This window comes from Ochotona curzoniae, unplaced genomic scaffold (genome assembly GCF_017591425.1).
Source record: "Ochotona curzoniae isolate NIBS_2020 unplaced genomic scaffold, NIBS_Ocur_1.0 contig_3819, whole genome shotgun sequence".
Taxonomy (NCBI): domain Eukaryota; kingdom Metazoa; phylum Chordata; class Mammalia; order Lagomorpha; family Ochotonidae; genus Ochotona; species Ochotona curzoniae.
In genome coordinates this window covers 56,171,752-56,195,585 of record NW_024466004.1, presented here as the reverse complement: position 1 = coordinate 56,195,585, position 23,834 = coordinate 56,171,752, and the positions used below count along the sequence as shown (strand labels likewise).

Genomic DNA, 23,834 nt, shown 5'->3' with positions numbered 1-23,834 from the left:
CTTGCCATCCTTGTGAGAGAATCTAGATTGAGTTCTAGACTCCAGATTTTTCATACTCCAGACCCAGCTGTTAATAGATATTTGAGGAATAAGGCAGTGCATGGGAGCTCCCTCTCTCTCTCCCTTTCTCTTTTTTCTTTTTTTTTTCCCTCTCAAAATACAGGTTAAATAAATAAGAAACAAAAAGTTATTTATTTTGAGCTGAAAAACTGAAACAATGCCTATGAGGGGTCCTGAAAAGCAGAGAAAATGTGTATTGTGAAACACTATGCATGAATTTCCAAAAACTTTTAAAAGATTTATTTATGTGTTGGTAGACAAAGTGCCAAGAAGAGATCTCCATTTTAGTTGGCTTACTCTCCAAATGCCCATAATGGCTACAGCAGGCCCAGACCCAAGGCAAGAGTCCAAAACTCCATCTTGATTTCCCATGTGCATGGCAGGAGTTCATCGATCTGAAACAAAGTAGCCTGGATTCTAACAGATGTGCCAATATAGTAAGCTGGCCTTGCAGGTGGCTAGCTTAGTCAACTCAGCCATAAAAATGGACCTTAGTTTCCAATTTTTTTTTTCACACCAAAATACATTTAGCTTTTAATTTCACTTCTTTCCAAAATTTCTAAAGTTTTCTTCTGTTTTCAAATTACCTGGATTCCTGCCTTTCCTTGGAAGAAGGCAAAGCATCTACATCTGATACAATGCCAGAGCAACCTCTAAGTGGAAAACCGGAGTCCAGAGGTCAGGACCTCTCTGTCAGTGTGTGGGACCCTGAGATGGACCACAAGGCTTCACAGGTAACACCATCTACCAAAGGAAAGGCCAGAGGCATCACTTCATAGAGCAGTTAAGGCGGGACAAGCACATGGGAGTGCCTCGGTTCAAGCTCCAGCTCTGCACCTAATTCTAACTTCCTGTTAATGAGCATTCTGTGAGGTAGCAAGGCAACCCTCAAGTCCTTCCTTGCATTCCTTCCGCCCATGTGGGATGGAATTCTTAGCTACCAGCTTCAACCCAGCATCATCTAGGCTGTATGGATCCTTAAGAGAGTAAAATAACAAAGATTTTTCTCAAATAAGAGACTGATAGAATTATGACTCCTTATGAAGGACTATACTATTGTAGCAACATGGGGAAAATCTGTTGTGCGGTGGGAGTTTGCGGCGGGGAATCCCAGTCTATACAAAATTGTACCACAAAATTCAAAATAAAGACAACACAACAACAACAAAGATTTCTCTCACTCCCTCTTCCTCTCTGCCTTTCAAATACATTATATATATTTATATATATATACATATATAGAGCCTGGCACGGTGGCTTAGTGGCTAAAGTCCTCAGCTTGCATGTGCCAGGATCCGATACGGCCACAGGTTCATATCCCAGTGGACCCGTTTCCCATCCAGCTCCCTGCTTGTGGCCTGAGAAAGCAGTGGAGGATGGCCCTTGGAACTCTGCACCCACACACAAGACCCAAAGCAAGCTCCTGGCTTCAGGTCAGCTCAGCTCTGGCCATTGTGGCCATTTGGGGAGTGAATCATCGGATGGAAGATCTTCCTCTCTGTCTCTCCTCTATACATATCTGACTTTCCAATAAAAATAAATAAATAAATAAATAAATAAATAAATAAATATACACGCATAGATTTTTTTAAGAAAAAGGTATAATAATTGTTCTGGTTTAAAGATTCAGAATGCCAGACTACTCTCCTCCATGTTCTCTTAATCATGCTGATTTTACAGTGTTTACAGTCTTGTAATAAATACATTATGGTATTTCTCACCATTGGAATGTCAACAGGAAACTGTAGAGAACAAAGCTCTATACCAATTTTGTGAACTTGGTCAAGACCTTGGATGCAGTTAGCATATCAGTTTTCTGATAAGACTATTAATTTGGGTGATCTAAGATGCTAGTTTGCATCCAAATCATCACGCACCAGGTAAGAAAGTAAAAACTAAAAAAAGTCTTGCCCTTTTTCAGTGCAAACTATCTTTTTGCAGAGATAGAAAGCAAAATTAGAATTATAACATTAGTATGAAGAGTTGTTTCTGTCCACAGTAGAGTAGTAACATTTGAACCACATCGAGCCTATAAGCTTTTAAGTTTCTACTTATTATACAGAAGATTCCCTGCTGCCATTTAAACCAGAAGACAAACATTTGGTCATGGTCATCTTTACAACACTATCACAGTAGGAGAAAAATTACAACAATCACATACTGAGCAGTTAATGTTGCAACTTTTAAAAACAGGAAGAACTAAAAAGTCTGAGTGATGATCCTTATTTACAAGCACTCTCCAAATTATGAAATGCCCAACTTGTGTAACCTGGGTCTACATTCTGTCTTCCTCACACACAGAGGATACTCTACAAGTTAAATCAGCTCTGGTTACAAATGGGAGCTCTCTCCCTTTCCTCCTGCTTCCCCTCACTCCTCCTACCCCCAACAAAAGAGTTTGTACAAGTGCCTTGCCCTCTATAAATTGCTTGGCTCCACACTGGGTAGGTTCTCCCACACAGAGTTTTAGCTTTCTCTTCCCTGTACTTCTCTCCACTAAGCCTTACCTAGTTTTCTCAGGAAAACATCCACTTTGTTACAATTGATGCAAAGACAAAACTATAAGCATGACTATTAAACCAAGAGTACTGGAAGTGATACATTCACAGAAATAAAGGGAGAAGGGTGTCACAAACTTCCATTTTCACAGCCATTAAAATTCATAAACATACAGGAACCCATTCAGAAGTCACATTTCAAGTTCATTCATTCATCCTCTATAAGCAGCACTATTATAGAAGATATAAAATGTTGAGGTCTGGGCTAGCTAGCATTGTGGCACTTCAGATCAAACTACCACCTACAATTCTCCAGCATCCTAAATGAGTGCCTGGTTTGAGTCCTGACTATTCCACTTCCTATCCAGCTCCCTACTAATGCTCCTGAGGAAGCAGTAGATGTCTTAAGTGCTTGGACCTTGCACCCATGTGTGAGACCCAGAGCTCCAGGGTCTGGCATAACCCTGGCTGGGGAAATGAATCAGCAGATGGAAACGCTCTCTCTTCCTCTCTCTCTCTCTAACTTAGTCTTTCAAATAAAATAAATCATTAAAAAGGTTTTGTGGGACCAGCCTTGTAGTGCAGCAAGTTCATCTGCTGCCTGAGATTCTGACACTCCATATGAGTGTCAGTTGGAGATCCAGCTGCTACACTTCTGATCCAGCTAGCTGCTAATGGACTGGAAGGCAGTGGAAGATGCTCCAAGTGCTTGGGTTGCTGTATCCACATGAGAGATCCAAAAGAAGCTCCTGGCTTCTGGCTTCAGCTTGACTCATTGCAGCTATTGCAGGCAAGCTATTGCAGACCAGTGGAATGGAAGATCTCTCGCTCTCTGTCTCTCCATGTGTGTATACTTCAGAGACACATACACACATACATACATATACACAACTCTTCCAAATAAAAATAAATATTTTTAAAACTTGTGGATTAATTTATTTTATTGCTAGCATTACAGCCTCCCAACATATGCTAACCACTCCTACTCATTGTCTGTTACAGAATTTTTTCCTTTCAGGCCAAGCACCCTCAATTCAAAATCCTGAAATCGAAAATGCTCCAAAATCTGACACTTTCCACCAATATGACATGACACTATCAAATGGAAAATTCTACATATGGTTTCACAATCAAAATGCAAGTGTAAGAAAAATACCATATAAAATTACCTTCAAGATGTATAGTGAGGCGTATATAAAACCTAAATAATTCTGTGCTTAGATTTGAGTTCCATGACCAAGATATCTAGTTATGTATATGCAAGAATTCCAATACAATTTTTAAATGTGTGAAAACGTTCTAGCCCTAATATTTTGGCAAAGAAACATTTCATATGTACTAAATTACTTTACTTCTTGGCATCTCTTTTCCCTACTAGAACAATTTAATTTTCTTGGTGGCAGGATTTGTCTCTGTAGCACATTCATCACTGTGTCCTCAGTCACTAAGTACTTAATGCTGAAATCTAAATATGGGCCTGGTGCAGTGGCCTAGCAGCTAAACCCCTCACCTTGAATGCACCAGAATCCCACATGGGTGTCGGTTCTAAAACTGGCAGCTCCACTTCCCACCCAGCTTCCTGCTTGTGGCCTGGGAAAGCAATTGAGGACGGCCCAAAGCCTTGAGACCCTGTATCAGAGTGGGAGACCTAGAAGAGGATCTGGGCTCCTGGCTTCGAACGGTGCAGCATCGGCCGTTGCACTCACTTGGGGAGTGAATCATCAGACAGAAGATCTTCCTCTCTATCTCTCCTCTTCTCTGTAAATCTGACTTTGCAGTAAAAATAAAGAAATCTTTAAAAAAAATCTAAATATAGCTTTTCCCTATTTTACAAGGGTATAATATTTAAACTCTTGGGACAGGCTTTTGTAGACTAATTATTCTAGGTCTTCAATGTTACATTTAGAACAATGTTTGGGAAAGAAATTGATCATAATTCAAAAGAAATCATTTATAAGTAAACTTCAAGCTTAATCCTTTTTAAAATTCAGAACATCATAAGAATTTCAGCAAGTCCATGGTTCAGTCCATTTACAGGTTAAAAAAAAGTAAGTTCAAGAAGGTTTAATAGGCTTGGACAAAGTGAGGGACAAAGCCAGGCTCACAAAAATTGCCCTGCTAATTGATTTTGTGTCCTGTTACATTATAGAAACCACATAAATATGTGTTATATTATTACAGGTTTGCCTATGCACATACATATGGATGTGCATGTACATGTGTTACATATCTGTTCTACATTCTACCTTTGGTTGCTACAAACCTTAAAGGTTTAAGTTATAGCAGATATTACTCCAAAATTCCTTCAGTTAATGTACTATATTTTGTGCTGTATATACATCCTAGTAATCATTATTGGCTAAGGAATAAACCAGAAAGACTTTCACAACTCTTCAGAGACAAAGTTCACTTAGAATGAAAACAAATTGGACACTAACTACTGATAGAGTACATTTTGCTTAAACATTAGAAGTGCTTTGTATGGATTTTAAGAGCCAATATATTTTTATTCTTACTAATCCGATATGCTTATAAGAATATTCAGAGCTGACATTGCCAATTGTCCAATTCAACACCAACTGAAAAATAGGAAGCGTAGACACAGTCCATAGTAAGAGAATATAAAAAGTATTTGGTCCCAACATCCCTATTATTCTATAATTTTGATAGAGTAAAGCCAAATTCACTAAGGCTAAAAAAAACAATTTCTTAGATTTCATGAAGCCTTAAAACTTGGTCAAACTATTGTTCAATGTTCACACAGTTTGTGTCTTCATGCTCAGATGTTGTTGAAACAGCAGACTTAAAAGAAATAATGTCAATGAATCCTACCAAGCACTATACGTGACCTCTGGGGTAATTAGCAATCATTCAAAAGCAACAAGACTAAAATGTTCTATTCTTTATTACTGTCAGCTCTTATCTTGATCAGCATTTTAATAAAGATGGCTCGTTTCTAAGACAGTTTCATGAATCAGTCATAATTACATTCTGACATGCAGTGAATAGTAAAGCAAAACTAAATATCACTTCATCAACCTTTCTAACCTTTATGCAAGTATTAACTGTAAATAATTTTTACACAATCCTACAACAGAAAATCTGCATATTTCTTAGCTTTGTACATACTTTACCCCAAATGAATTTCCTGTGACCTATACCTGAAAAACACAATCAGCCATAATTATCCAGTTTTGTGAGATGTTCAGGTGTTGCCTTTCAGAGTTCAAATCAACTTCAAGTATAAAAGGCTACTTTATTCTACAAATGGCACAATATGCAAAATAGGTTAAGTAGCCAAAAGCATCTAAGAGTCTTGTGGCTTGAAAGAAGGCTATCTGGAATCAAAACGTCATAATAAAACTACTGTAAAGCAAAGCAACATTATAAAAATAGATTCACATTTTACACATTAAGGAATGGGATACTGATGACTACTGCAGAAAGTCTTATAATTAAAAATGGTTTAAACAAAGATTTTAATTAGAAAGAAATCTGAGCACTTCAATATGTGAAGAATAAATTTCTTCCTAAATGTAATTTCCAAGTAGCTGATGAAAAGATTGAAAAGTCATCAGAAACAGAAAAATTAGAGACACAATTCTGAGATTAACATGTGAATTGTTTCAGCTCCCTGTCTCCATGCAAAACACTTATTTACTTTAGACTTCTGAGATAGCTAACTTTTCTTTTTGCTGAGAACTAATTTTTAGAGATTGCTTTCAATGGTCAAACAGAATTCAATACCAGAATACACTGAAACTTACTTTAAGGTACTTTGTTGTTTCAGTTTTGTTGGATATTTTTGAAATAAACACAATTCCTTTGCAATAATGTTCTGTCTTCCCAATAGTGAACATGGGATAAATGGACTATCTGGACACAGAGCTAGATTTTCAAACCTATTTTTAACTACTTCACTCAAACAAATGAAGTTCATACTAAAACTATGCATTAATCCTTTTTGCCAGATTTCCACCCCCAAAATTTTAAATACAGTGAAATAGCAGCATACTTCCCATTTTATTCTGTATAATTCCAATTTAAAAATAAGCACTTCCTAAAAGCCCTTCTAAGATTACTCTCTATTTTCTTCTACACTTTTACTATGAAACCAGCACAATGCTACCGACTCGAAGAACGAAAAGGAATATAGCACACCTCTTTCTCATCTGCGATTAAAAACACAAAAATGTATAAGCTTTTTATGCGATAATTTATAACTTTCTGCTTAGTTTGCTTGTGTATTATTCCTTTCTTTTATTGGATGCGCAAGTGAAGAAGTGAAAACGAAGTGTTGATTTAAGAAAACAATTTCCCAGAAAGAAAAAAAAAATTTTTAAAAGCTGTAATTAAGATTTAAACAAAAGCCAAAGATGGCTTCCTCTGAGCCCTGCTGAGGTCCACTACCTCATTACAAACAACTGAAAACTTGTGATGCATTTTGTTTCAAGAGAATCCAGAAGTCCTTGCACTGAGGCAGACGGGAGGGAAGGGGGGAGGTTCCATTCACCCTTTCTGCATCACCGCCATTATGTAAAAAGTATAAAACACTGCCTTTATGCTGCCAAGACACAATGACTCTTCCTACATCAAAGGATTTCCACCACTAGGGTTTTTTCCTTGAAAATTTATTCAAGCGAAGGGCAGAGAGACAACGATTCATACACGCTAATTACGCCTAATTATCTATTCCCTTTTCTGACCGGCTTCGGCCAGTGTTATTTGCTATCTGGATTTCTCACAACCTCCCTCTGCCCTGTCCACGCAGCCCAACAGCGAAAGCTTTGAACAAAACAGTTGTGGCTTTTTTAGAGTTTCCTCAATGTAGAGTTCAAGCAAATTAAATAATGATTCTGTGAGTTTTGACACATTTATGTGTTCAATATGAGGACCTCTTGGTTAATTTGGCAAATTCCTCCCATCCCTTCATGGTTGGAATCATAGTAATACCCTCTCTTCCAGGAGCTTCTCCTCAGGCCTTCTTTTCATGATCTAAATGAAATGTTTATTGGATTAAAGTTCTTCTCTACAGACCTCCATGGTGGCCTATGACAAAGAGCTTAAAAGTTCTATTAATTGGCTTGAGTCTTCAGGGTGGGGACAGGGAGAATTTTATTTCATATTACATCACTAGTCAAGAAAATTGCCATGTGCAATTAAACTAATTTATCTCATGATTCAAAGAACCAAGAACCACCTAATTCATATTTAAGGTACACTTCCTTTACACTGTTTCTGTCATTAAAGAATTGCTTTCTTTTAGTTAAAAGAGAAATGACTACTTGCTACCCTGAAAAAAGAATTTAAGCTCTGAATAATCTATATTTACATATAAGTAAGTTTGTCATATTCCAGCTAAATACACATGTGATTTTTTCTTAGTCTTCACAGGAAACTTTTTATTGTCATTTTTACATGGGACAATTAGAGAGAACATGTTTAGAAGTTTTTGCCCAATATTACTTTTTCAGAAGGTGGTCCTGACTGTTACAAAGCCTACATTCTCCTAAGGAAAATGATAAGAATTGCATTTTTAAATCCACCTGACACTTTTAATCTTAAATACTTATCAACTTAAAGACATAGCACAAAAACACCATTACAAATAAAGTTGAATGCTTACTACTGTGTATAATCGTCTTCAATGCGGTCTCTTAAACATAGATTAAGTAAGTTCATTTACAAAGTTATCTAATTTATTTAGCCTAAAACTTGATAACTATGGAGAGATTTTTCTAACCAAATTGACTATTTATTGGTCTTCTAAAATAGCAAAACTAAATCTGAACACTTCTTTCATGGTTTGGAGGAGAAAAACACAATTCTTTTCAGTTCAAGATTTCACTATTATTTTGGTGCTGTCTTTTCTTTCCTTCATTCTTAAGTATAAAAAAGCCAAAAAGACAATATCACTCTGACAAAGGGTTAATCCCTCAGGCTGACTCAGGTGACAAGCAAGTGGAGGGCAGGGAGGTTGACACCTGCCCCAGAGGCTGATTTGCAGAGCTCCAGGACTGCAAGTTATGATGAAGAAACCGGCACAGCAACTTCAAATAGCAAATAGACAGTTATTTTAACAAATCTCTCAATCCAAATGCTGATGATCTGACCAGACGGAACACTGAAGCATTTCCTTAAGGGTTGTAAACAGTGTTTCTATGCTTGGAACTGCAGATCACACCATGAGAATATTCTCAGACTGCTTATTTTCAGGCTAAAATTCCTTGGAAGAAACATTTCCAGAAGATAAAAAAACAAAGAAACAAACCAAAAACCCACTTGTTAACTTAGTATTTCGTGAAGTTTTATTTAAAGGATGCATGCTAGAATACACATTAGCAGTTAAATTAAAAACCCAGATTTGCCTGAATATTAAGCAAATTTAGAACTATTACTCCCTTAAGATTATAAAGTATCTTTTGGTGTGCCATATTTAAATCTAGCAAATATTACATCAGATTATGTCTTCCAGATGGACAGCATTTTTTTGGAAAAGGGGAAAGTTATAACAGTTACCACTAAAATCTTGAATTTCTCTAATTTCAGCATCTAATAAATTCATCAAAGAGAAAATTCCAGAAATTGCAGAATACTTCCTTGGCAATTTTTCACCAGATTACAACTATCATTTCAGGAATCCACTAAATACCTAACATTCAATGTTATGGAGAAACAAAAAAATTAAGAAGGAAGATGGCTGATCAGTGGTCACTGTGAATGGGAATTAAAGTGCTAAGTTGCTGACATTAGAATCCATTGCTATGTAACAAAGACACTACAGATCATCTTGCAAAGAAACATTTCCCATGTGGACTTGATTATTTGATATCTGTTCATCCTATTAAACTTTCAAGAAACTCTCTGTCTCTTTGCCTCTCAAATAATTTTTTTTTAAAAAAAGAATGAATCAATAAGGTCAGGATAGTACATCATATGGTCATCAAGAAGTTTCAAGTTCATAACTGTGTCTGCTTCAATTAGTCTGTGTTACAACAAAAAGGTCTATGATCATCATAGTTTTTTTGAATGGCACAGAGAGAGAAAGAGATAGACATACAGAGAGGACTCTTCCATTCACCAGTTCACTCCCAAAGACTCTGTAGTTGGGGCCGGATCAGGCTGAAGCCAAGCCATTCATGACAGGTGGGAGGGACCCAAGTACCACAGGCACCACTGACCGATTCCCAAGGTGAGCATAGGCTGAGCTGGAACTAGAACCCAGACACTCCACCTGGGATGCAGATATCTCCAGGCAGTGCTTTGACTGTGGCACCAAACATCTGACCCTAACCATCTTTATATGTAAATGAGAGTGTGAACCACTGATGTTTCAAATTTGCATACAATAAAAAAATCTTGCTTTTATGTGGGGATAAAAACGATTAAATGTTTTAAATAAATCTCGAAGCTCTGAGCAAACAAAAAAGTGGCAATAATTATTATCTTATGAAAATCTCAGCAAACTGATGGCTACCCACCAAATTTTTAAGTGATAATTCTGATGTATCTTTGTTTTTTCCAACAGGCTTTTTCCTCCGACTTTGCCTGATTTTCTTTGTCTTTTCAATCTCAAAAAAGCATTATCTACTCTTCAGAAATATTTCTAACATGTGCCATCTCTTGGTCTGATTCAGGCCCCTTTTCTAGATCCTTTACTATCCTGCAGTTGACTCAGCAATGGAAGATATTACATGATACAATAAAAAATCTTGACAGTCTTACATATCAAAATAAGACAATATTTAATTAGATTCAATTACTAATACCAACTTTTCCTTGCTGTTAAGTCTCCCTTTATAATTTTGGCTGGTGGCATAAAATTTTAAAGTACCTTCCTCAGGAAGATTCTTGATAGCTATAATTCAGAAATTATCATAGATGGGTCTGATAGCCCAACTAACCAGATGCCACATTTTTCATTTTAACTATAGTAAAAACTATTTTATTTCATTATAGTCTAGTATTTTCTTATAGTGAAAAAGTCTAATCAGTTTGTTTTTCCCTGTTAGCTTTAGGATTTTTATATCATATCATATCATATCATATCATATCATATCATGTATCATTCAACATACAGTTCTATAGGCTCTGAGATTTCCCTTCCCCTCTTCCCCAAACCTCACCCTTCCCACTAATTTCCCCCTTGTCATTACAATAGTATAGCCCTTCACAATCAATCACAAGTCCATCATTCTGCTACTTAAGTGTATTCTGACATTGTAGGCATGGACACTGGCAGAATCCAGCACCCTATTGTCAAGATACACTCAACAGTTTCATTGGGAGTCTGTCTTTGATTTGGAAGTAGAGATGCACACTGCATTATATCTTCACATCTGTATGTGAGAGTCTATTTATTACAGTTATTACACATCCCCATAAATGAAAAGCCATAAAACAAAATCAACAACAGAGAGATATATCCCCAAAAGTGGGATAGCTGGGTCACATGGCAGGTAAATTTTCAGTTCTCTTAGCACTCTCCATACTGACTTCTATGTTGGTAGCATTAACCTACACTCCCACCAGCAGTGATGAAGGGTATCTTTCTCCCCACATTCACGTCAGCAGGTGTTAGTAGAGTTCCGAATGCAGGCCAATCTCATAATAATAATAAGACTATTTATTTGAGAGTCAGATTTTGAAAGAGATTGTATCTGCTGGTTCACTCTCTATATGGTCACAAAAGCCAAACTAGAGTTAGAAGCTCCCAGACAGGTGGCAAGGGCCTACGTAACTGGTCCATCTTCTACTGCTTTTATGGCACATCATAGAGAGCTGGATTGGAAGTGAAAATAGTTGAGGATGTAAAACATTGCCAATATGGGATGCTGGCACCACAGGTGGTGCCTTAACAAACAACACTGTAATGTCAACCCTATCTTTATTTTAAGAATTCAGTTATGCATCAGAAAAATAAATTAATTTTGATGGTATTAAGAAAACACATAGGGAGTATTTTAATTCCTTCACATCAAATTTGTTCTATTTAATCTTTATATTCTTTCTCTTTATTTTAACAGACTCACTTATTTGAAAGGCAAAGTTAGAGAAAGAGGGATAGTGACAAATACAGAGAGAAAGAGAAGGAGGGGAGGAGGTAGATCTTTTACTCTCTGTCTCACTCCCCAAATGCCTGCAATGGCCTGAACCACTCCAGTACCAAGACAGGAGCCATGGGTTTCATCTGCTTCTTTCATGTGGGCTCAGGGACCTAAGCACTTGGGCTATCTTTTACTGCTTTCCCAGGTATACTGGCAGGAAGCTGGCTCAGAAATGGAGCCACTGGGACTCAAACTAGTGCCCACATGGGATTTCAGTGCACCCCACCACACCAGAGTGTCAGCCCCTATGTTCTCTTTATACAAATGCTTTGAATATATGATCTCTGCTGTCTGCTTTCTATTACTAATATTTTCTTTGTAATATTTTATCTCTGATTAGTGTAAATTTGTTCCATATGAGTTTTTCATGAGTGATTTCTTTGTTAATGATTTTAGTTTTATCTGATTTTACCTGAGTTTTAGTGTTTATCTGATTTGCATTTTCTAAAACACTTCACATTTTTAAAAAATGGATCTGCGAACCCAGCATAGTAGCCTAGTGGCTAGGGTCTTTGCCTTGCGTGCGCTGGGATCTCATGTGGGCACTGGTTCTAATCCCAGCGGATCCACTTCCCATCCAGCTCCCTGCTTGTGGCCTGGGAAGACAGTTGAAGATGGCCCAAAGCCTTGGGATCCTGCTCCCACATGGGACACCTGGAGGAGGCTCCTGGCTCCTGGCTTTGGGTTAGCACAGCTCAGGCCATTGTAGCCATTTGTGCAGTGGATCACTGGACAGAAGCTCTTCCTCTCTGTCTCTCCTCTTCTCTGTACATCTGACTTTCTGATTAAAAAAATAAAATAATCTTTAAGAAAAAAAAATGGGTCATCCTGTTTGCTTAGCTCTGCTAACTCTCTTTCCACCTAATCTTACACTTATTTTCTCTTCCATCTCTTTTATGTGTTGGCATTGTTATGTATCTTTTTGAGAAAGAGAGACCCAGAGACACAGTTCCCAACTGCTGTTTCACTCCCCCAATGTCTGCAACAGCTAGTGCTGGACCCACCTGAAACCAGGATATAAGAACTCAATCCTCACCTCTCATGTGAGTGGCAAGAGTCCAGGTCTTTAGCCATGGCTTGCTGCCTCCCATGGTTAGCAGTAGCAGGAAGCAGGAGCCAGGAGCCAGACTGGATATCTTATCCAGGTGTGAAACGGGAAGTGGGAAGCCAGGACTAGACTAGGCTGAAGCCAGGAGCTGGTAACTCCACCCAACTCTCTCCTGTGGGTAGCAGGGACCCAAGTACTCAAACCATCACCTGCTGCTTCCTGGGGTACATCCTTTGAATAATTAAGACAAATACATCTCATCCAATTTGATATTTCATTTCCTGAGAATTTCAGATCATGTTCAATCTCAAATATCAGTATTATTTATCTTAGCTCATGTTCAACTTAAAGTTGCACTGATTATTCCTCTCTCATTTTCTCTCATCAAAAACAAAGACAAAGAATGGAAGAGAAAAAGGAAATTAAATTCACTTGGGCAATTTTAATTACCTTCTAATAGTGAGATTTATACTGAAGTTGACAAACCCCTGGCTATATAAGTCAGTGAGAAATTTTTTACTACTCTAGTAAGATACCCAAGCCTTGGTATTGAAAGAATATGAAGGAATACTTAAAGTATATGAAGGTAATTGAAGGCATATTAAGGAAGCCTCTTCCAGTTCATGCTTTGCGAGGTTCATGATCCAAGACCAGGTAGGCCCCACTGCTTCTGCCACCAGCTGAGGCCAGAGAATGGCAACGGTGAAGAGTGTCCAAAGAAAGAACCACGTGATGAGCCAGGAAGCAGAGAGAATGGCTGGATCCATCTCAGCCTTGATACCCAATCCTGTCATGAGTCAGCTTCCCAAGGGACACCCTCAGTGAAGTAAACACCACCCCCAAGGTCTGCCTCCTACACATCAGACATAACTGAACCCAGCATCTACCCTCTTTGTACTATTCATTCTGAATTGGAGAATGAACTCTGCAGAAATTTGGGAGTCATATCCTAGCCAAATCACAGCACTGGACCAAAAAAGAAAAAAGAAAAAGAAGGAAAAAAGAAAAAAAGAAAAAAAGAAAAAAAGATACAGCTACACAGTTTCCTGAGGTTGTATTAATTTGTTTCATTCTTCAAGCCTTCTCTTTTTCAATTTTCTAAGTTTTATGCTACTTTTAGCACTTTGCAGTTCACTTAAATATCTTAAGGTATTTGTATGCACATAATACTTAAGATTCCTAGCATAGAGAAAATACAGCAAATCTACCTGCTCCCATATACCTAACAGGAAAAGAAAGTGAAATAACATTGAAAAACTTCCAAAAGTACTTTTCCCTATACTTATATATATTTCAGAAAAATGCATTTCCTTAGGAACCTAAAATTGCTCAATGAAACAGACGTGTTAATTCTCCTAAGTATAGTCTAGGGTATAAAGTTCAGCACTAACAATAACTCCAACCAAAGGAATTCATCAATAGAACTGTCTATGCCTTAAAAATATGTGAAGATAAAGTATCTTTAACTCCTTCTTGGTAACAATTTTTAAAGTTTTAAGTTTTTTTTTTTTATTTTAGAAAAACACTTCATTCTTTTCTGAAGATATATTGACATAAGCTGAGAAAAATTATCTTCCTAAAATTATAGAAATTATACCTTGGCATATAATTGTGCTTCTTTTTAGTACTTACTATGTATTTTACTGTCTGGTATGAGTACTGGTGTTTATACTTTATCTCCAACTACATTTAAAACAGCCTACAATGAACACAAGACCCATTGCATAATGACATTACCCATTCTGACTCATGTAGCACTTTACACATTGTAGGTTTTTAAAAATTAATGGTACAATGAGGAGACACTAAATAATTCTACAAAAATTTAGAATTAACAGCAAAAAAGAGGCTATTTTATTCTTAATCATATTATAATGAACGCTATTTTAAAATCCATGCAGTGATGACACACACAAATATTTAAACTATTTAGGTATCTCAACTTGACATAATTTCATGATAACTTGATGACAGTCACATTTAAATATATTAGAATATTTTTGAAATAATACTACCCTAAAATAGCAATAGCTAGGAAAACATGTTAATGGTCATTAACCTGAAGGAAGCAAAGAATATCAAACATTCTTTTTTCAGAAATAAATGTATAAATTTAAATATTTCTCTACAATATGTATTATTTAACCTCAAATTAAAATTTATAAAATGTACACTATCAACTGCTTCAGTTAAACTTAGACTATGTTTTGGGATTTTCTATCAAATGCAAATGAACAAACCACATAAAGAGGACTGCTTTCTCCTTTAGCACCTTTGATTATTATTGTCTATCCAAATATCACAATAAATCCTGCTTGAATGCAAGATCTAGGCAATCCTGTAGAGACCTTGATTATCAGCCAATATGATCTCAGTCACAAAATACATGTGAGTTTTCTTACCTTTAGGACAGCTATAAATGGTACAAAGTTAGCTCTTTGGAGTCCATTTTTATAGAGATCTGAAAGGAAATATCGGTATCAGTTATTTACTTAGTTTAAATCATATGTTAGTTTATATATTTTTTATTATTTTGCTTCTTTATTATTTTTATTTTATGATACAGTTCCATAGGTCGTGGGATTTCACTTACTCCCTCCCTAAGCCTCTCCCCCACCAGTGAGTTCCACTATATCATTTCTATAATATACTTCTTCATAAATAGTCATATGTCCATTACTGCAGGTATGGACAATGGCAAAGAGTCCAGCATCCTGTTGTCAAGATATAGTTAACAGTTTCATTAGGAGTTAATCCTTGATCTGGAAGTAGAGATGCATACTGCATTGTATCACCATATCTGCATATGACAGTCTCCATTACACAAGTACTATATATCTCCTTAACCAAAAAGCCACAATACAAAATCAACAACAGGAAGCAACAGGACGAAAAGAAGAAATGAACAACATCATGAAGTAACATGTTACTGAATGACTGACGTGTCACTAAAGAAATGAAAAGGAAAATCAAGAATATTCTTGAAGAAAATGATGCTACTATATGATGATCTATGACTCAGTGAAGAATATAATGAGAAAGAAAGTATTTTGAAGAGATTAAACTAAATTTAAAAAACATCAAAATCCATGAGATAAAGTGCCAGAGCCCAGCTCCAGCAAAGTTCAGAACTCACAGGGTGTGTGGAGTAGGCGTGAGAGAAAATAAATGAACCACTACAATTTCAGGATCATAATGGATGATGCAAGAGAGCAGTCCCCTTTATTTATACAGAAGCAGTCACAAACTCTGGCACAGACTTTTTACATCTTGGTCAAGTGGTTGTGTCCAAGAATAATTCTGCCATTTGTTTCACCAAAAAAACTCTCAATAGAAGTTTCTCAATAGAAGTTCTCAATAGAGGGTGCATATCAATCAATAACACATTGCTAGTACAAATCAAGAGATATATCACAAAAAAGAACCTAAAGATGAAGGAGAGAATGAAACCCTAAACATAGGTCCCTTGATCAGCATAAGGTCAATTGGGACAGCATGAATAATAAAAACCCTTATTAGCAATATTAACCTCCAAGGTCACAATGATAGTAAAAAACCAACACCCCAGCAACAAACAATGCCTGAATGGATTACAGAATTCTTTCACAGGGTGGTCCAGTGTCCATGCAAAGGAAGGTGGAGTTGCATTCAGGTGGTTGTAGAGACATTTGCCAGGCCCTACCATACCTTGGAAAATTCCTTGTGACCCTTCCTGCAATGGAATAATACCCTTCACACCTTCGTGTCCACCACATCCACTGCACGGACCTCAGCAATACAGTTTCTGCTGATCTTTGTTGGTGAAATATGTCTTTTGTAGACAACAAATAGATGGGTTTTGTTTTTTTAATCCAGTCTACTAATCTATGACATTTAACCAATGAGTTTAATCCATTTACATTCAGGGTTAATACAAATAGGTGGTAATTTGATCCTGTAAGTTTAGCAATGGGTTGTTCATTGATTTTGTCTTCTGTTGTTGTTTTACTGGGATGTTCATCCCATTTGCCTTTGGTTTTGGTGGGTGGTATTTCTCTTCTCCGTCAAGAGAACATCTTTAAGTATCAGTGTAGGGCAGGTTTGCAAGAGGCATATTCTTTTGACTTTTCTTGACTGTGGAAGAATTTTACTTCATTTTCAAAGACAAAGGAAAGCTTTACTGGGTATATTATCCTGGGCTGACAATTTTTTTATTTTAGAATCTGGAATATCTTGCACCATTCTCTTCTGGCCTGTAGTTTCCTGTGAGAGGTCTTCTGTGAGTTTAACTGGCATTCCCCTATATGTCAATTGATTTTTTTTTTCATGTGTACATTTAAGGATCTTTCCCATATGTTCAACTGAAGAGAGTTTGATTATCATGTGTCTTGGTGAAGATCGCTTTTGGTAAACCCTGTTGGGAGTTCTGTGCCCCTCCTGGATATTGTTTCCCAATTCTTTCTGTAGATTAGGGAAATTTTCCTTTAATATTTCATTGAATACACCTTTAACCCAGTTTCTGTGTTTCTGCACCGCCTGCAACTCCCATAACTTATATTTGGCCTTTTAACAGTGTCTTTCAATTCTTGAATACTTTTTTTTTTAAGATTTATTTTATTTTTTTTATTGGAAAGGCAGATATGCAGAGAGGAGAGACAGAGAGGAAGTTCTTCCGCCCGATGGTTCACTCCCCAAGCGGCCGCAACAGCCGATACTATGCCGATCCAAAGCCAGGAACCTCTTCCGGGTATCCCACGCAGGTGCAGGTTCCCAAATCCTTGGGCCGTCCTTGACTGCTTTCCTGGGCCACAGGCAGGGATCTGGATGGGAAACGGGGCTGCTGGGATTAGAACCGGCACCCATATGGGATCCCAGGTGTGCAAGGCAAGGGCCTTAACCACTGCACCATCGTGCGGGGCCCTTGAATACTTTTTTTTTTAGCTTGACCCAGCATTGCGTCCAGATTTTTGTTTGTTTCCTCCCAGTGACAGTAAAAATCTTCCAATTCTGAGATTCATCCTTCTGCTTGCTTCATTCTATTTTGGAGCCTCTCCACTGTACTTTTAGTTTGCTCCACTGTATTCTTCATTTCTAATATATCAACTTTCATTTGATTCATTTCCTGTGTGACATATTCCTTAAATTCCTTGAACTCCTGCATTACATGCTCCTCATTGTTATAAGGAAGCTTTATAACAACTGTTTTGAATTCTGTATCCCCCAATTTCTTGATGTCTTCCTCAGTTACTCTGAGGTTGGCAAAGGGTTTTGTTCCTTTGCAGGGGAGTCTTCAGTAATATTCATTGTTCCTTTGTCTCCTCTTTTCCTCTTGGTCAAAGCACTTCTGTTTATCAGATTCTTCTCCTTGGGGCAGGTTTCTAAGCTCTGTCACCCACAGATATACAGTTCAATTTTACTTATTGCAGTTGGTACATAGCTCTTTGTTTGTAGTCACTTGTGCCACTCCCTCCAGCGAATTCCAGGTGTGAGTTCTTATGTTAAATTTCCACCTTAGTCTCCATAGCCCCAGCTTCTGGCTTACCATTCTCCACCATCTGTGATATCATGCTGCAGCTGCACTATTTTCTGTGCAACCTTTCTCCCACTTCCTATAAGAGCAGTTCTCAGCATTAGGGAGACACGAGGTGTTCTATATAACTAGATTGTTGGTGGTGCTGATCTTGCCAGAACCTGTTGGCCATTAGGTCTGAGGGACACACAGACCTATTTTGAGCCGTATGATACCAAAGTTGGTATTATTTTCCTGTGGAAGCAGTGCAATGCTCTGAGTTCAGTGAATTTGCTCCCAGCTCAGCATATGCATAGCTCACTGTTGTCTCTGAAGTCCAGCTCACTGTTGTCACTGAAGTCTTGAAGCCTTTGCCATAATGTGCAAAATGGTGCCCAATGTACATCTCTTAGAGTTCTTGATCTCCTGGCCATCAATTCTGAGGGCTATCCGGACCTATTTTGGCTGGAACCTTGTTGCTGGTGGAGTTCCAGCTGCCAGTACAATTCAGATCACCACTGGCTCAATGCCACTGGGATATCAGTCACTGTAACACCACACTGTTGTGTCCGCTGCTTTCTCATGTCTGTCAGTCTCCAGGTGCCCCTCTGCTGTCATTCTGTGCTCTCCTGTTTCCTGGAATGTGCCGTCTTTGCTTTGCACTGGCTAATGTTTCTCCATCTGTTTAGAAACACCCTTACTATATTCCATCATTTTGATTCTCTTGTTAGCTTATCTTTTAGTCTTATAAATAAAGTTTTTACTGATTTCTTAAAAAGACAAAGAACAAAAGGAAAAATAACCTAAATTGATTTCTATTCAGGTCATACACAAAATTCACCATTTTTTATTTTATTTATTTATTTATTAAAGATTTATTTACTTTATTGGAAAGGTGGATATACAGAGAGAAAAGGAGAGGCAGAGAGGAAGATCTTCTGTCTGATGGTTTACTCCCCAAACGGCCACAACAGCTGGAGATGAGCCAATCCGAAGTCAGGAGCCAGGAACTTCTTTCCGGATCTCCCACAAAATGCAAGGTCCAAGGCTTTGGACCATTTTCTTCTGCTATCCCAGGCCACAAGCAGGGAGCTGGATGGGAATTGGGGCTGCTGGGATTAGAACCGGTGCCCATATGGGATCCTGGTACATGCAAGGTGAGGACTTTAACCACTACACTATCGTGCTGGGCCCCACAATTTTTTAATTAACAGAAAAATTAGCAGTCACAGGAAAATCAATAGACATTGAATCAGATTAGCTTACACCACATCAAGAAACAACAAAATACTTTAGAAGATATCACTTCCAAATCCTAACTCAATAATCCAAAATAAAAAAGATGATGCGTCCAAAAGTACTTGATATTTCAACACCTGAATATAGGATCCTACTGGGAAGGGAATTCTTTACTCATTCTTTAATAAAAAGTTTCCAGGAAAGAATTAAAAGTTATATAACAATAGCTTCATTAGAAAAAACTTTAATACACAAAACTGCTTTGTGTATCAAGGATTCATCCTTAATATCAAGGAAAATAAATTCCACTTTACATTAAATGAAGTCCCTAAATATTAAAATTCTAACCTTAAACTTTGCATGTAATGCAATTATATCATAAACAAGATAGATGGTTACATATATTATATATAATATGTAGATGTTTACATATATGAAATATATACATATATTGCATTCACACATGTACACTTAAACCCACATTTACTGACGGTTAAGGATAAACAAGCAGTAAATTTTAAGCTTTGCTTAATTTTCTTTAAAAATATTTTTTCAAGAGTTTGAAATTGATTGCATAAAAAAATGCCTTTGAGAAGTCACTATGATAAAAACAGAAATAGTAAAAAGTTCTCACATTGTTAAAAAAATACAAATTAGATTATGTATCTCAATTATTTTTAAGTATGGCATTACAGGATCTTTTCTGTATTTCCTTGTTTAGAGAAAACTTGGTAACTATGATAGACTTCAACTGTCACATTTACTTATGGAAATAAAATATGGTCATTAGGAAACATTTATTCTCTTTAGAAAAATATTCATCACAACATCATTATAGTGAAGAAAGTATTTGCATAAGTTCTTTTGCTAATTAAGGACTAGAGGTTTCAATTTAGTTACATTTAAAATTTTTATTTAAGGGTATTATAAAAGGTAAGATAATGCCGGCCAGGCTGCTAGGATTTCAAAATTCAAAATGAAATCTTTTCTTTCCTATAATCAGTATGTCTAATGAGTAAAATGCAGGAAATAAGCTTAAAGTTAAGTATTTTCACAGTCTTCCCTAATTACCAAGCTGTTGGGAAAGGCAGCTAAAACATTGCTTGTCAATCAGAGGTGAGAGCCATGACTTCCAAGAGGTGGTAAAAACTGAAAACAAGATAGTTTTTAAAACACAGTGTTTATACCTAATGAACACGTCATCTTTTTTTGTAATAGTGAAAAACCAAGAGCAATCCAAATGCTCATCAGCAGGTGAATGGAGAAACAAATCATGGCACATCTGTCCAGGAACATGACTCAGCAATACAAAGGACAAATGACTCAGTCACACAAGAGATGAATCCCACACACAGAGACTAACAGAAGCCACAATAAAACAATAAGCACATATTGTGTAATTCCACTTAGACAAAACTCTTTTGAAATGCAAAGTAATGGATACGAATAGAAAGTAAACCAGCAGGTTGGCACAAAAAACTTTTGAGATCTTCACTATGTTGATGGTGAGGATGGTTTCACGGATATGTGCACATGTGAAATGGCCTCCCTTTAAACTGTACCACTTAGCAGCTTTTCCTCAAAGAGCTCTCAAAATATCATTAGAAATAACACACATCACTATTATACAACTATAATTGTTGAGCTAATGAAAGTTTATATTAAGGCAATCTTTGATCGGTCTTATTTGTAGACACGCATTAATATGTGTATATATGCATTTTTAAGATACACCTTAAAGCATACATCTTTTAACATGTTAATAAATGAGAGATGTGAAGTTCACCGTAACATTCTTAAAAGAGTCAAACTCATCAGCAAAGTTAAAGCAAAATAACAATGCCTTCATGCCTTCAATTTTTAAAGGGTTAACTTAAAAAAAAATCAGCCTTTTCAAAGACATATAATTCAAAACTTTATGCTCTGAAAAGTACTTTCCAAACAGAATTCTAAATAGGAATCATTTGGCTTGAAAATCTTTAGGATTTTATAGGACACTTAAGTGAAAAAAGATTGTACTCATTAAATTGAAGAGTTTTTCTGCAATTCAAATATTATGCTAATTATCAATGCAATAAATCTATCTCCTGGAATGGTATTTAGCTACCAAAATTTTTAATATTAGTTGTTTGATATTATTTTTTAAGACGTAAAGATTTCATAATACATTCATATCAACATTTGTCATTATTTACTAAATACTATTCAAAAATTCAGCAGTTGCTGCCTAGGATTTTTTAATGATCTCTAAACAGAGCTAAATGAATACTTGGCCATATGAGACAGAGCACTGGAATTATGGGGCACTCACTCTGCAAAAGGACCTTAAAACTCTTCACAGTGAATAACTATATTAATACTTACAGAGGAAATACATGCAAAGAGGATTTTTAAAGTAATTGTAAGTACCTATATTAATACTTTGGAGCTGCACAGGACTGGGTGGATCTCTGCCTTAAAACACTGAGTCTCAGAACAATAGGGTGAATGATGCTTTTTCATCTATGAACACATCAGTTTAGAGTAGAAAAAAACTTTTAAGTTAGGCAATTAAAACATTTTCCCAAAAATTAGCAAAATAATGAAATGGTTTTATGGATCCACAAAAATCTGATTTGTCCCTCCAGAAGGTTCTTACTTTATTGTAGATTCAAAGAAAATGGTACTTTCAGACCATTTAAGCAACAACAGCTACTTGGTTCCTTAAAAAATGAACAAACAAAAAGCTGACATTGTGGCATAAAGGGTAAAGCCAGTGAAGAAGCTGGCATTCTATATGGGTGCTAGCTCATGTCCCAGCTACTCCACTTCCCCTCCTGGTCCCTGTTAATGGCCTGAGAAACCAGTGCCCCTGCCACCCACATGGAAGACTCAGACAGAGCTCCTGACTTCAGGCACCAGCCTGGCCTAGCCCTGGCTGCTGTCACCATGTGGGGAGTAAACCCACAGGTGCAACATCAATCTCTGATTCTTTCTTCCTCTGCAAATCTACAAAATAAATAAATAATCTTAAAAAAATAAATAAGAGGTAAAATTAAAATAATATTTCACTAAATCTATCTGTAGACAATACAGCTAATTAAATGTTCCCATGTGATATTAGCATGATAGTCATTTCAACATATATTCACAAATTGCTACTATACTATACTCATTGAAGTGAGTGCTGGAGACAAAGGGAGGAATAATGACAGAATAACTATAACAAGCCTGCTAATTCGCTAAGTGCTATGCACAAGTCATAATAACTCTATAATGGATCTTTCACCCCCATTTTACAGATAAAGAAACGGATATTCAGAGTTTTAAAAACAGTTTGCTGGGGAGAGGGGCATCATTTTGGCCTAGTGATTAAGAGTTATATTTCCCTAGCAGAATGATGGACTTATGACTACTTATGAAGGACTATACTATTGTAACAATATAGGTTAAATCAATGGGGGGAAGGGGTAGGGGTAAGTGAAGTCCCAGAGCCCATGGAATTGTATCATTACAAAAAAACTAAAGGAGTTATATTTCCCTTATCAAAAGTCCTGGGCTTGATATCAGTTTCTTGACAATACAAATCCTAACAAACAGAAAGCAATGCTCAAGTAACTGAGTTCCTGACAGCACAAGGAACTCCTAGACTATGTTCCCAGTTCCTGACTTCAGCCCAAGTCCAGCCCAGCCCCAGCCCAGCCCAATATATGTAGGTACTACATATATTTTAGAAGTGAATAAGTAGATGACAGCTGTCTTTCTGCCTCAAATAAACAAAATAATTTATGGCTTAAAAAATACTAATTTGATGAATTCTTAACCAGTAACTGGTAGATCTAAGCTTAGAGCCAAAGGCTTTCAATAGTGATAAAAATCTACAGACTTTGGGGCCCAGCATGATAGCCTAGTGGCTAATCCTCACATTGCATGTGGCAGGATCCCATATGGGTGCCAGTTTGTATCCCCGCAGCCCCACTTCCCATCCAGCTCCCTACTTGTGGCCTGGGAAAGCAGTAAAGGATGGCCCAAGGCCTTGGAACCCTATACCCACATTGGAGAACTGGCAGAAGCTCCTGGCTTCTGATTTCAGATCTGCTCAGCTTTGGCCATTGTGGCCATTTGTGGAGTGAACCAGCAGATAGAAGATGTTTCACTTGGTCTTTCCAAGCAGACCATAGAAGTATGATACGAAGAGAACCAACATATAAACAGAATACACAGAGCAGGAAGCTAGCCACTTACATCATAAAAAATGAACATGGCATCCAATAAAAAGTGACCAGACATGCAAAGAAATAAGGAAGTGTGACTCACAATGGGTCTTTACACCAAAAGAAAGAGACCTAGAAATAATGCAGAGAACAAATGTATGTGGGGAGCAGTGCGCTGGGAGCAGATCCTATGTGTATGAG

General features: G+C 37.0%; 1 protein-coding gene across 3 annotated transcripts in view; it reads right to left on the bottom strand.

The window, feature by feature from the left end:
• Positions 1–23,834, bottom strand: part of AFG1L (AFG1 like ATPase) — a 194,666-nt gene that overhangs the window by 74,313 nt on the left and 96,519 nt on the right. For all 3 annotated transcript variants that reach the window (XM_040983866.1, XM_040983863.1, XM_040983864.1), the window contains exon 7: positions 15,116–15,174. In XM_040983866.1, the coding sequence (XP_040839800.1) occupies positions 15,116–15,174 (59 nt within the window). The remainder of the gene's footprint in view (positions 1–15,115; positions 15,175–23,834) is intronic.